The sequence below is a fragment of the Natrix helvetica genome (genome assembly GCF_964273705.1).
Source record: "Natrix helvetica genome assembly, chromosome: 14".
NCBI lineage: Eukaryota > Metazoa > Chordata > Lepidosauria > Squamata > Natricidae > Natrix > Natrix helvetica.
Genome location: NC_138564.1, coordinates 8,892,861 through 8,907,275, shown reverse-complemented (window position 1 = coordinate 8,907,275; position 14,415 = coordinate 8,892,861). Strand labels below are relative to the sequence as shown.

At 45.7% G+C, this 14,415-nt stretch overlaps 1 protein-coding gene across 4 annotated transcripts in view; it reads right to left on the bottom strand.

Moving 5' to 3' along the window:
• Positions 1–276: 276 nt before the first annotated feature.
• The window catches only part of DGCR2 (DiGeorge syndrome critical region gene 2), a 40,023-nt gene continuing 25,884 nt past the window's right edge, over positions 277–14,415 (bottom strand). For 2 of the 4 annotated variants that reach the window (XM_081966574.1, XM_081966575.1), the window contains exons 3-10: positions 12,247–12,372; positions 8,857–9,067; positions 8,398–8,474; positions 7,988–8,164; positions 7,661–7,864; positions 7,239–7,391; positions 6,434–6,670; positions 277–5,349 (exon numbers count right to left, since the gene is read on the bottom strand). In XM_081966574.1, coding sequence (XP_081822700.1) covers positions 5,108–5,349; positions 6,434–6,670; positions 7,239–7,391; positions 7,661–7,864; positions 7,988–8,164; positions 8,398–8,474; positions 8,857–9,067; positions 12,247–12,372 — 1,427 coding nt within the window. In that variant the 3' untranslated portion in view covers positions 277–5,107. The remainder of the gene's footprint in view (positions 5,350–6,433; positions 6,671–7,238; positions 7,392–7,660; positions 7,865–7,987; positions 8,165–8,397; positions 8,475–8,856; positions 9,068–12,246; positions 12,373–14,415) is intronic. The other 2 variants (XR_014176470.1, XR_014176471.1) reach the window with 2 other exon arrangements.

The window sequence follows — 14,415 nt, the reverse complement described above, 5'->3', positions numbered from 1 at the left end:
ACATGTAATCTTTTCATAAAAGCCTTTCTAAGCATCTCCTTTTGAGAGCCATTAGAATTGGTGAGCATTCACCTTCTTCCCTTAAGAATAAACACACACAAAAGTTGAAGGTTGATTCCTCTCAACAAAACACAATTTATTTGGCATCTAGATGGAATGTCTCTCACAGCATTTTGGAAAAATAATAAAGATTAGTGTCCATTCCCACCCCCCAAAAAAACCTACTCTTCTCCACCCCTTTCCCCCCCCCCCGCGAAATAAAAACCTTTTTTAAAAAAAAAAATCAAAATATTAGAACATAAAAATGTCACAGGGACCGACTTATTACAGTATCAAATTTCGTTTCTGCACCCCGTCCCATGAAATATCAAAAATCTTAATTTTTTTTTCCCTCTTCCCCCTCTTTTATTTTATTTTATTGTACACACACATGCCACAGTTCAATTCAGCCACAAACCGACAAACCACAAGACTGGCAAATTCAGCCGAAAATGTCTTCCCAAAGAAAATTAAAAAGCAGTGATTCACCAATTGGCACACTCGCTCACGCATTCACACGCATCACCCTTCCCAAGCGTACAGAAAAGTCAAGCATCGCCTTTGTGTGATGTAGCTAGAACAGAGCTGGGCACATCTGGATGGGCCTGGAGTCCAAAAATGTAGAGCTCCAGGTTTGTTTGACACCCCCCCCCCCAAAAAAAATGGTTGACTCCAGGTTTTCCCAATTCTATCTTTCTTGCTACAGCCTTGAAGCAAAAAGGGATTTTTGGTTTCAACAAGCTATTTGATTTTTTTGGGGGTGGGGGAGAATCAAAATAATGAAAGGTGGAGGGATTGAATGGGCAAACAGTGGTTTCTCACCAAATCGTACCAATTTAGTTTCACTTCTACTAGTGTTTGGAAGTTGGACAATAAAGTCTTCCTTCTTCTCCAACTGTACCAGTCTGGTTGAAATGAAATTTAGTCCGTTTCTCCGGATATTTAGAAGTTGGAGAATTCATCCACCTTCTTCTCCACCTGTAACAGTCTGGTTGAAATGAAATTTAGTCTCTTTCTCCTGATATTTAGAAGTTGCAGAATTCATCCACCTTCTTCTCCACCTGTACCAGTCTGGTTGAAATGAAATTTAGTCCGTTTCTCCTGATATTTAGAAGTTGGAGAATTCATCCACCTTCTTCTCCCCCTGTAACAGGCTGGTTGAAATGAAATTTAGTCCGTTTCTCCTGATATTGAGAAGTTGGAGAATTCATCCACCTTCTTCTCCATCTGTACCAGCCTGGTTGAAATGAAATTTAGTCCGTTTCTCCTGATATTGAGAAGTTGGAGAATTCATCCACCTTCTTCTCCCCCTGTAACAGGCTGGTTGAAATGAAATTTAGTCCGTTTCTCCTGATATTTAGAAGTTGGACAATTCATCCACCTTCTTTCTCCCCCTGTACCAGCCTGGTTGAAATGAACAGTGGACTTTTAACCACAGCTCTCCAACTTCCGTACCATAATCTTATCTCTTGTTTATTAGGACATCTGACCCACTTGAGGGTGCAAACAAATAAGACTTAGATTCAATGCAATGTTTTTCAAAAAATACTTTTTGAAAAGTTTTTCAAAAAGTTCAGGCCAAACCAAGTTTTACTGAGGAGTCTTGACTGCTAAACTGCTACGTGTCTCAGTTAAAAGCAGAACAAACAAGAAACACAAAATCACACCAGAGAAATGCCTTCTCTGGGAAGCTGACCTCAAATACCCAAAGGGCATTTTGCCAAATGGAAGTTTGTTGAGATGGCAAAGGAGCTTTTAAAATTTGCTTTAGGGTAAGAAATGGCAAGCGATAGCCACAAGTGAGCTTCAGCCAATGGACCGAGTGTGAACCATACCCTAACCATCCCCATGGGAGGGAGCAGTAAGCATGTTTCAAAGTTTCATTTCCACGCGGGAACCTTAAGGGAGCCATCGACACTCACGCTGAAGTGGTGAGGAGTCCTCGACACTCACGCTGAAGCGGTGAGGAGTCCTCGACACTCACGCTGAAGCGGTGAGGATCCGTCGACGCTCACGCTGAAGCGGTGAGGATCCGTCAACGCTCACGCTGAAGCGGTGAGGATCTGTCGACACGCTGAAGCGGTGGAGTCCTCAACACTCACGCTGAAGTGGTGAGGAGTCCTCGACACTCACGCTGAAGCGGTGAGGATCCATCGACGCTCATGTTGAAGCGGTGAGGATCCATCGACGCTCACGCTGAAGCGGTGGAGTCCTCGACACTCACGCTGAAGCGGTGAGGAGCTGTCGACACTCACGCTGAAGCGGTGAGGACGTGACAATGAACCAAAGAATAACGGGGTGCCTAACTGATTTTAGGGAAGTTTTTTTAATATATATGTATAAAAAGGTTTGCCATTTCAAAACAGTACCGCTACTTCTGTATTTGCCTATATTATTTCCCTCCAAATTCTTATCCTTTTAAGGTGGACGTGTAGCTTGGCCACCAGCTTCCAATCCTGTGTCGCTGTTGTGCTTTGCTCAAGATCACAAACCAGCGTTTCTCCTTCTTGGCAACTTTTAAGAGGGGAGGACTTCAACTCCCAGAATCCCCTAGGCTGGGGGATTCTGAGAGTTGGAAATCCTTGCCAGTTGCCGAGGTTGAAAAACATTCGTCATAAATGCTCAATCACCCAAGCCCATTCACACTTACATCTATATAAAACCAAAGAAAGAAGTCAGTACCTACAATGTATAAAACTGATGTGTGTGCTAAAAACGCACATAACCCGCTTATTATTTCTGGTTTCTTTTCCTTCCATACTTCAGTACCTGCCCTGGATCCACAATTCTGACCTCAGACTTTGAGAAGGAGAAAGACAACGCTGTTTGGTTACCAGGTTGAGACAGCCAAGAAGGCAGGAAAAGGAAGAGTTGGGAAAATCCACAAGATTGGTTTTCCTCCAGTGTCCTGTGGCCATTTCCACGCTCCTCCAAGAGAGAGATCGAAGTTTCTGTCAGGTTCACTCTGGGCAAAATCGTTGTCGGTCCCTCAGACGTTGCTTGGTGCCTCTGAGGGTTGGTGAAAAGACCCATCTTTTTTTTTTGAAACCAGACTTCCAAATCTTGTGGGGCAAGATCTAAGAGGTCAGTGAAGCGGAACTGTGGAGTTCTACCTCAGCTGTTATCTACCACAGCTTCCGAGGGAAAGCGCTGTCTAAATGCAACGCCCTATCAGCGCGATTGTGGTACCATCAAATGAGATTCTAATGGATTCCGTGATTGTTTGCAAGCAAGTTATCGCCAACCATTACGTACAACTTGGGTTTCCTTTCTACTGAGCCACTTCAGGGTCTCCGAGGTCTACACCCTGATGGGAGAGCCACCTTTCAGGCTGGAGCCTTCCCAAGCGATCCCTGGGACATGTGGAAGATTAAATCTGAGGTCTTCTGCAAGGAAACCTGGAGTGTTATTGGACGAGCTAGAAATCCCTCCTAGAACGGCCCCAAAAGCTAACCTACCATCCATATTACACTGGGATAGATAAGAAATGCAGGAGAATGAGAAAAAAAAAGTTGAAATGAGAAGGCACCCTGTTACATTGGAGTACTGAACCATGGGTTGTGTTTCTCCTGTCCTTCCAGGCCTCCTGCCTTTCATAAGGCGACAGGGACGCACAAATGAAGGACTGGAAGTAAAGTACCTGCTAACTAAACCTGGGCATGCTTACTCAGGAGGCAAGAGGCACAGCAGCAATGAATTGAGATTGGCTTGGCTAGAAGTTGCAATCAACTCAACGTCTACAAGTCCTCGCCAAGATCACTCGGTGGGAAGGGGGAGCGGAAGCACTAGGGGAGATACCATCCCTGTACCTTCCAGTTGTCCTTCTCAAAGATTCAAGCAGGACTACTACTGACCGTATCTACCTTCAACCCATCTCCAAACAGGTCCAAACCCTAAATATGTCAAAGAGGATCAATGGGAAAGCTTTCGCGAAGGTTGGTGAGGCCAGCAAGAGTGTGTGTATTTTTTTTCCTAACCCCAAGTCATTTTCCTTGCTTGTCTCCTGTTAGAAGGCGTTAGAAGGCGTCGAATGAATCCTGCAGGATAAAGAAAGCTCAAAATCTCTAACTATGGAGAGAGAGAGAGAGAGAGAGAGAGAGAGAGAGAGAGAGAGAGAAGAAAGGTGGACTGATTGGTCCAATCACAAATTTGTTTTTCCCTCCCCCTTGGAAAATTTGATTATCCCCACACCAACTCAGTCCCCCCCAAAAACTCAATACCCCAAATTTATAATAGTCAAAAGTCAGGAGGCGAAATGCCATATACAAGTCATTGAGCTGGCCCAGTTGAGTATTAAAACGTGTTACGGCGAAGTGACGAGATCCACCTGAACCCTTAATGCTTACTTCCAGGATGCAAACAAGCGCTTGGCCAACTCATGTACGTTTCTTCTTTGCCACCAAGACTGGAAGCTACGTGAAGATGATGACTTTATGGACCCCATTGCCTGCCTTTTTCTCCTTTTGTTCGTATTTCAAACGATGATGGTTTTGCGCGACGTTCAGAAATACCCAACAGCCCAACCTCAAGTCTTCTGGACTTGGAAGATTAACCAAAGACCAGTAAAGCAGGAGAACACGGACACGGACCAGCTGGCTGGAAGATCCTAACGCCCTGGCATTCCAGAAGTTTCTACACCGCCTGGTCATTCTTCTCCATGATTTTACGATCCACTTCCTCCCTGACCCCAAAAATCTATCCATTTTTCCTCCACTTAAAAAAAAAATAAAAGAAGCGAAAGAAACTGGACGTCTTCCACTCTCTTTTTTCCCCCCCACTGCCGGTAGAAAAACAAAGTGTGTCTTTACAACTTGATTCTTCTTCTTCTGAAGAGGGTAAGGTAAGAATGGAAAGAGGACCTCCTAAGTCTTAAACTCAAAAGGAGAATCTGAAAAAGCCAGACACGGGAGGTTTTTTTTATTATTTCCGAACTTCAGTCCGCGAATCCATCATTCCCCCTCGTGCATCGGGCCGGACAAGCAGCTTGCCTGACGTTGATTGCTGGCTGGCAGTTAATGGGAGGGGAAACCTCTCGTTTTGATTGTGTTTCCTTTTTCTTTTTCTTTTTTTATACAATGGTGTTTAGAGAACAGTGGCTGTGGGGATTGCCAGCCAAGCTTTCCGAGAGCGTGCTTTCACTTAAAGGAGTGTCTGGTAGGACAAGGAGCGTGCTGCTGTCAGCAGAGTTTTCAAGGTCCAACGGGGACGGGCCGACGGAAGGAGGAAGAGAGTCGTCCGGGAGTGGCGGACTCGTGTCGGTATTCCCTAAGGACAGCTGAGCGGTAGGCCCCATCTGAGAATGGAGCCCATCTAGGAAGGAAAAACAAGGACAACATCAAGGCCCAAACAGCAGTAGCAATCGCACTTCGACTTACCGTATTTTTCGGAGTATAAGACGCACCAGAATATAAGATTCAGCAAGGTTTTTAAGTTTTTTTTTAAAAAAAAACACAAAATCTGGGTGCGTCTTATACACTGAATACAGCATTTTTCGTCTCCCGAAACCCTGCCCCTTTTGCACAAATGGCCATGCATCGCCTTTAGGAGGCTTCCAGAGTGCTCCTGGGGGCTGCAGAGGGCAAAAATAAGAAAAAAATGGGCTGTTTTTTGCTCAATTTTGTCCCCCCCCCCAGCCCCCCGGAGCACTCTGGAAGCCTCCTAAAGTCTATGCATGGCCATTTTTTTTCTCCTGGACTAACTCTCTTGGCTTAAGTGACTTTATCAACCTGTTCTACAGAACCGATTGTACTAAAACGAGTGAAACTACCTTACTATGGACCATTTCCATACATAACCCACCTAACCCAGTTCATTTTCCTTGCCTAGTTCTGCTCTTTGTTCTTAAACATTGTTGAAATGTTTTGAATTTTTTAAAAAAAGTTTTTGCACTCTGCGGACCTCCCAAAAACAGCCTGTTTTTCGCAAAAACGGGCCCATTTCCCCCCCCCCCCAAAAAGGGCAAGCATAGGCTTTAGGAGGCTTCCAGAGTGCTCCTGGGGGCTGGGGGGGGGTAAAATTGAGCAAAAAACCAGCCCATTTTTTGCTCATTTCTGCCCTCCCCAGCCCCCAGGAGCACTCTGGAAGCCTCCTAAAGGCTACGCATGGCCATTTGTGCAAAGGGGGCAGGGTTTCGGGAGGCAAAAAACGCTGTATTCAATGTATAAGACGCACCCAGATTTTCACCCTCTTTTTTGAGGGGAAAAATGTGCGTCTTATACTCCGAAATATGTACCGCTTCCTAGTGCTTTTACAGTTAAGGAACAGGGATCGACTCAGGAGTAAAGGCACAGGAGGACGGTGAATGGCCCCTCCCATAGGGAATAAAAAGGTGCAAAGGGGTTTTTGTCAGGACAAGGAGTCTGCTTCGTGTTTTGTGAAGCCTAGGTAACGATACCTGGCGGAGAACAAAGAATGTTGTCCGGGTTGATGGAAGCTTCGTAAGGGGGCGGAGGGTCATCTGGATGTTGGATGTCCGGATATTTGTAGGCTGTGTAGGGCGGAGGAGGGTCGTGGAAGTGAAAGGCTCCGCCTTCTCCGTCATCGGAAAGGTGCAGGGGCGTGAGTCCCGTTCCAAAGCCGTCTGGACCGTAATCGAAACCGGGCATCCGTCGGCCCAGGTTAAAATGATGCACTGTAAAGAGAGTTGCAATTTCATCTTTACAATTTCAGCATTTCATTCAGGGGGTGAAATGCTAACGGTTTGGGCCAGTTCACCCGAAACGGTAATTTTTAAAAATGCTACCGGTAGTTCCAACGATCAGCTGTGCAACTATCAGCTGTGACGCCCAATTTATATTTGCTAGAAATCGCGCGGCACAGCTGATTGTGGTATAGCTGATCGTTAGAACTTTCTCTTTTTTAAAACTTTTTTTTAGCATTTTTTTTTTACTACCGGTTAAAAATGCTTTAAAAAAATTTTTTTTAAAAAAAGTTCCGTCGATCAGCTGTGCGGCACAATTTCTATTTGCTGGATGTGAATGAGAGGAATTCACATTCGCTGAATTAAAAAGGGTTTTTTGTTTGGACAAGGAGTCTGCTCCGTGATTTGGTGAAGCCTAGGTCAGGACAGTTTCTGGCTGTCACAGCTCATCTCCAACTTTTGAAAAAAAAAAAAAAAAACAGCCATGGGAAGTCCGAAATCTTTTAGTCGCCGAAAGTTTCCTGTGCGTCCTTCGAAAAAGGTGAACCCGCGCACTTACGGTTGGCTCCGATCAGAGATTCGATGCGCTCCCGGCGTCTCTGCCGCAGCCGGTGGACCATGAAGAGCAGGAGGGACAAAATGAGGAAAGAAGAGACGCAGCTGACGATGAGTCGCATGCCGCTGGCCATGGAATCGAACAAACTGTTGCCGTCTGCAAGAGGGAAAGAGAACGCGGGGGGGGGGGGGGAGAAACTGTGATGGAGGACTAAAACATCTTGGATTTTACTCAATTGGAGAGGGAAGGTTTGTTTTTATGAAGGTGTTTATCATACTAATAGAACTGGTTGGGTTGGAATACCAATACTGGCTCTTCGGCTTTGAAACAAGATGAGCCCCCTAGAATCGGGAATGACTAGCACCTACGTGCAAGAGGAACCTTTATCTTACGCTAAGACTGGATTTAAGAGAAGCCAGACTTACCTGGATCTGAACAGGTGAATTTGCAGCATTCCTTGGGATCCTTTAGGTAATGCTGGCAGCCCTGCGGCCGCTCGCACAGCGCCGCCACGCACATCTCCGGCTCGCCGTTGTGACATGTGCAACTTAAGCAGGGGTCATCCCCCTTCGGTGTGAAATTGTAGCCTTCGTCAACAATGTTGTCTTTGATATCCACACAGGTCTGGCCTGGAACAGGAATGGAGGGGGAGGGGAGAGAGCCATCTTTATTTTGCCAATTCTCTTCAGATGTGTTTGATCCAGTGGGTTTAACAATAGAAGGGGGTCAGGGGGAGGGGGAGACTAACTTACTTCTCTTACAAAGAAAGGATGATTTTTCGTAGCAGTTCTCGGCATACCAGCTGTGAAAACCATGGTGCCGGAGAATTGGGAAGTGGGAACACTGGAATTGGGCGCAGAGTATGTTTTCGTTTTCGGAAAGCGATGTACTAAAGGTAGGATTTGGGGGCAGGAATACTTCCGACGATCCTGAAACGACAAAAGGGGAGGAAGAGAAGGGAACCTTTATGCTAAGATTGGATCTGCCGTAAAATTCTGAGTGTGCCTTCCAGTCCCTCTGGAAGGTCGTATGAAGGTATTTAATATTTTATGTATCAGGAAATTATTCAATATATCAAGGAGACATAAAGTGCATTCAAGCTACATGAACAAGGTTCTAATTTTAGTTTAAGAAGCCCAAAGATTCAGATTTCGAGACTTGCCTTTATAAGCGACTTCCCAATGGCCTTCAAGAGAATTGTTGCGGTTGGTGATGACGAACTGATATCCAACCCAAAACCTTACGTTGAAAATTTAGGAGGGGGGGAAAAAAAAGACAAGTTGTAAGTTTTCAATGAGGATAAGACTGCGTTGGAGAAAGTTAACGTATTTTTCGGAGTATAGGAAGCACATTTGTTCCTCAAAAAAGAGGCTGAAAATCTGGGTGCGTCTTATACACTGAATACAGCATTTTTTGCCTCCCAAAACCTCACCCCTTCACCAAAATGGCAGTGCATAGCCTTTAGGAGGCTTTCGGAGAGCTCTTGGGGGCTGGGGAGGGCAGAAATGAGCAAAAAACGGGCTATTTTTTGCTCAATTCTGCCCCCCCCCCCCAGTCCCCAGGAGCACTCTATAAGCTTCCTTAAGGCTATTCATGCCCCCTTAAGACTATTCATGCTCACCGGCGTTGATCTTTCCGGCCAAAGGTCTTCTCCTCAGAGTCCCACTCTTGTTGCAAAATGAACTTCAGCTCCTGGTCGGTGGTAAAGGTGGCCAAGGAAGCATTCACCTTCTGGCAGGTTTGTACAGCATCCCAGTAGTTCTCTCCGCTTAGGTACACCCTGTAGCAACTGGCAGTGCCCTCGTAGTGGTGCCACCCTGATGGGCATTTCCCTAGGAAACATGTAAGAGAGAAGGGAAAACAATTCCCAACCATTAGGACCTCAATACACACACACACAAAAAGCATGTTTTTACAGATACTCCCCCAGACTCAATTATAAGAAAGAACATTTAAGAATGTGCAGAAATGGATACACGGTCTACGGAAATGAAGGAGGGGAAAGAAATCGAGTAGTATCAAATCTGGAACAGATGATATTCCTGGCTTGTTAACGTCAAACTTAAGGTACAAACGGTAAATATAATTATAGAGAGTATATTTAAATAAGGATACAACTTAGGACAGTGATATAGAAATAGAATTTTTTTGTAAATAGGATTGATACGAAAGATAGGGACACCGAGATGGAAAAGCTGTTATAACTATCAATTTGTCTTTTAGATTTTAGAAAATTCAATAAATACTATTAAAAAATAAAAATGCATGTTTTTAGTCATTCCTAAAGACATCAGGCCAGTGTTTCTCAAGATTGGCAACTATAGGATTGGCTGGCTAAGGAATTCTGGGAATTGAAGTCCACCCATCTTAAAGTTGAAGTCCACCCATCTTTAAAGTTGAAGTCCACCCATCTTAAAGCTGCCAAATTCGAAAAACACTAGCCTTACTTCAAATCTAGCAAAGAAGAGGTTTAGAAAAAAAAGCTTTTCCTGTATGCAATGCAAGAACAACATTATTCTAAAACTGTCCATATTCAAAAAAATGACCGTACCGGAAAGGAAAAGCTCTAGATTTGAAATGCAAAACATGCAGACTCTATTCAGAATAATCACGGACAAGGCTGTTCATCTTCTAGAAACTCCTAATCTTGCCTGGCAAATCAAAATCAACCTTTCATTTCTCATACACCCCATATTGCTGGTTTAAAAGGGCAAAGGTAAAAGTTCCCCTTGCACATATGTGCTAGTTGTTCCCGACTCTAGGCGGGCGGTGCTCATCTCCGTTTCTAAGCCGAAGAGCCAGCGCTGTCCGAAGACGTCTCCGTGGTCATGTGGCCAGCATGACTCAACACCAAAGGCGCATGAAACGGTATTCCCTTCCCACCAAAGGTGGTTCCTGTTTTTCTACTTGCATTTTTTACCTGTTTTCGAACCGCTAGGTTGGCAGAAGCTGGGACAAGTAACGGGAGCTCACTCCGTTACGCGGCGCTAGGGATTCGAACTGCCTACTTTTCTGATTGACAAGCTCAGCGTCTTAGCCATGGAGCCACCCTGCATTGCTGGTTTAATGGCAGGGAAGGCCCCCGCTGGATCACGATGTAGAGCCATCCAAAAGAGCTGCTGACACTCGGCAGAGTCCAGTATCAGACTGGATGGATGGATCAATGGTTTGATTCGGGAGAAATTACCTTTCTGTGTGTTTCCCTCCCATCCAAATGGATTTCTTTAAAAAAAAAAAAAAACCATTGGAGTCTCTACTCAGAATCTAGAGCAGCTTCTGCATCCCCAATTCTATAATCCTTTCCTTCTACATATATTTATTCTGTAATCAGATTGAGGCGGATGTTCTCGTTTGAAGACATTTTCGGCTTTATTTTAGGCGCAAGTAAGAAAACGGTTTGCGATAGCTTTTGGTGAAAGGCCAAGCTGCATTAGCTTTCTACTCTCTCTCAAAAAAACGGGGAGGGTTGGATTTATTTGCAGCCTTAAAAGACCGAAGAGCAAGAACATTTCGCTGTGCTGTTATCTCGCGAAGGGAAGTTAATTGGAATCGCTTCCTTTGGAGGTTTCGTTTAATGTTAAGTACGAAGTAAGTGATGTTCTCAATCTTGACCAGGGATCAGCTCCAGGCCATATTTGCAACCAGATCCCCAAAGTATCTTTAGTGCAGCCTCCACAGCTTCTTCTAATCCCAAAGTCAGAAGCAACCTCTTCCCATCTAGAGGCAGGATGCACAGCTGTATAAAAATAAGACCTCCCCAGATAATAAGCCCAATCGGGCTTTTGAGGGAATGCGCTAAAATAAGCCCTCCCCCGAAAATATTGCAACGCAGCAGCAGCCGTGAGGTGACCACGCTCGCTGCCTCCTGCACCTCAAAAATAATAAGACCTTCCCGAAAATAAGGACAAGCCCTTATTTCGGGGGGGTCAAAAGAAAATAAGACCCTGTCTTGTTTTCGAGGAAACACGGTATGGATGTGAGTATTTATTGTTTAGCAAACACAACTGCGACCAGCAACTTAGTCATTAAGGAAATTGGTCATTAAGTCAAAGGTTTATGTCTTGCATCAACTTTCCTTGGCAAACTCATGGTCTCCTGCAAACTCCATTCCCCTGTTGCTCCTCTTTTATTTCCTCTGGGAGGGGCCATTCAATGTTCACCTGTGGCCTTACTCCCAAGTCGACCCCTGTTCTTTAGCTGTTCCCTTCGTCTGGCAACTCTGCGCATGTGCTCACTGGGAACAGGCTCCAGCTGTTCTTCTGCCCCACTGATGTCTGACTCTGAAGGCAGCTGATAACTGTCAGATGGCCCTGGCCCCCTCTCTGCCTCCGACGCAGAGCCCTCGTCCGAACCTTCCCCAGACTCCAGGACTGGCCCATGTTCCCCCCCAACCTCCTCACTGTCTAAATCTGCTGTCAACTCCGTCAACCGACCACAAGAACATGGACAATCCTAGACCAAAAATCCACACTGATAATAGCAATAGCACTTAGACTTATATACCGCTTCAGTGCTTTTACAGCCCTCTCTAAGGGGTTTACAGAGCCAGCCTCTTGCCCCCAACAATCTGGGTCCTCATTTTACCCACTTCCGAAGGATGGAAGGCTGAGTCAACCTCGAGCCAACCAGGATCGAACTGCTGGCGGCCGGCAGTCAGCAGAATTAGCCTGCAGTACTGCATCCTAACCACTGCGCCTCCACGGCTCTTTTGGAGAAGGTCTGGACTCCCAACCAGGTAGTCCAAACTAAGAAACCAAGGCCATCTAGGTCAGGATGGCTTCTATTGCAGTGGCTGTAGTAATAAGATCTTCCCAGTCTGAATATTCCTTCCCTTTTCCTTTATCTAAGAAACTAGGGAGGGGGCTTGTCTGTGACGATTTCTCGTATGGCTTTCTTGGCCTAGGCTCAAGCCCCTCTTCTTTGACCGTTGCCTTGGTAACAAGCTCTTTCTCCCTGTCCTTCAAGGCTCTTCTCCATGCCCTCCAAATCTTGGTTTCCTGTTTCAACTTACTACTAAATCGAACCGGCTGCGCCATGTTGATGGTGTGGAAGCGTGTCGTGTCCCCTCCTCTTCCGCGACTGTGCCTGGAATCCACATTCTCCTTCCCGTGATAAATGCGTTGGTCCCCTGTATAGTCTAGGAGAAAGGTAAGCACAGGAAGCTTCAGGTAAGCAAGGATGAGCAGGTGGGGTTTTTTCCACCACCCCCATGTTTAACCCCAATTAAATTTAAGTTTTTCTACAGAAAACAAGTTTAGATTTATTTATTATGAAAACGTTCAAATAGGCCTATGATTTGTGTTTTGAGTCATGAAAAGGCACAAAAGGGACTCGGGAAGTGGATAGAATGCAAAGGTTAGATCACTGATGGCGAATCTTTTCGGCACTGAGTGCCCAAACCAGAACACGCGTCCATGCATGTGTGCGCCGGAGCACGGAAAACCTGAAGATTAGCTGGCTGGTACTCATGCATGCGCCGGCTAGCTGGTCTTCGTGTTTCCAGCATGCGTATGCCTGTTTTTTAGGTCATTTTGACACCGGCCAGCTGTCGTTCTCACGCACCCGCGCCCACCAAGACCAGCTGGCCAGCGGGCATCTGCATGCCGGAAACCGAAATAGCAGCTGGCTAAAAAATAGGCTGTTTTTCAGGCTGATTTCTGGCTGTTTTCGGGCACTCCGGAGAGAGGGGGCGGTCTAGAAATCAAATAAATTGAAATTGAAATTGACTCCGAAAACTGGCCTAGAAAACGCCCTGAAAACCAGTCCATTTTCCGGTGCACACAAAGATCAGCTGGCCGGCACGTATGTGAGTGCCGGAAATCGGAAGAGCAGCTGGTGAGGATGTGCGTGACCAGAGAGGGTTAGATCAATGCAGCTGATCCTTTTTGACCATTGTTAAGATTTGCTTAATATCCTTCTTTTTCATTTTTTTTTTTTTAAAAAGGGGAATGATTTGTTTCTTCTGATCCGGGATTCTTATCATACCTTGGGCTTTCACAAGTAAGCGCGTGATAACGGAGATAAAAGAGAATCCATGCAAACGGTTCGCTGGATGTTAAAATGATTTTTATTTTTTTTAAACCACTCTTGCTGGTGTCAGCAAAATCTTTTGGCTCAAAACCAGTGGGGCGAGCGCACTTCAAAGACCGCGGAGGTGAGTTGACCCAAATAAAAAAGAGAGAATCAGCCGATAGGATTCTATAAGTATTGTTGAGGTACTCCTAAGAGGTTTCGAGACAGACTTGTTGGATGTCACGTTAATTATTGTGCCCTTTTCTCGGCTTGGGGAAAAATTGTACAGGCGGCCCTCGACTTACGACACTTCGTTTAGTGACCGTTCAAATTACGACGGCAGTGGGGGCGAAAGAGATCTATGACCGCTTTCACACAAACTTTGCAGCATCCCTGCGGTTCCCTGCTCAAAATTCAGGTAACGGCCACCAATTCATATTTATGACAGTTGCAATGTCCCGGGGGTGGGGGGTCACGCTACCCCCTTTTGCGGCTTTCTGATAAACAAAGTCAAAGGGGCAGCCGGACTCACTTAACAACAGTCTTACTAAATCCCTTCCTGCAGGGATTCGCTGAACGACTGCAGCGAGGAAGGTCGTAAAATGGGGCAAAGCTCACTTTAAGAACTGCCTCAGTTAGTAGCAGAAACGTTGCCCTCTATTGTGGTCATATGTCGAGGCCTACCTGTACCAATATCCTATGGGACAGAGAACCAGATTTAGGCAGGTACCTAAGTGAGATAGCTGGGAGATACAATGATATTTGTAGGAAGTTTAAAGGTAAAGGTTCCCCTCGCATATATGCGCTAGTCGTTCCCTACTCTAGGGGGCGGTGCTCATCTCCGTTTCAAAGCCGAAGAGCCAGCACTGTCCGAAGATGTCTCCGTGGTCATGTGGCCGGCATGACTCAATGCCAAAGGCGCACGAAACACTGTTACCTTCTCACCAAAGGTGGTCCCTATTATTCTACTTGTGTTTTACATACTTTCGAACAGCTAGGTTGGAAGAAGCTGGGACAAGTAACGGGAACTCACTCCGTTACGCGGCACTAGCGATTCGAAACCAACCAATTGCCAACGTTCTGATCCACAAACTCAGCGTCTTAGCCACTGAGCCACCGTGTCCCTTCTGTAGGACGTTTAGCCCTAGATTAAATAATAATCCACCCC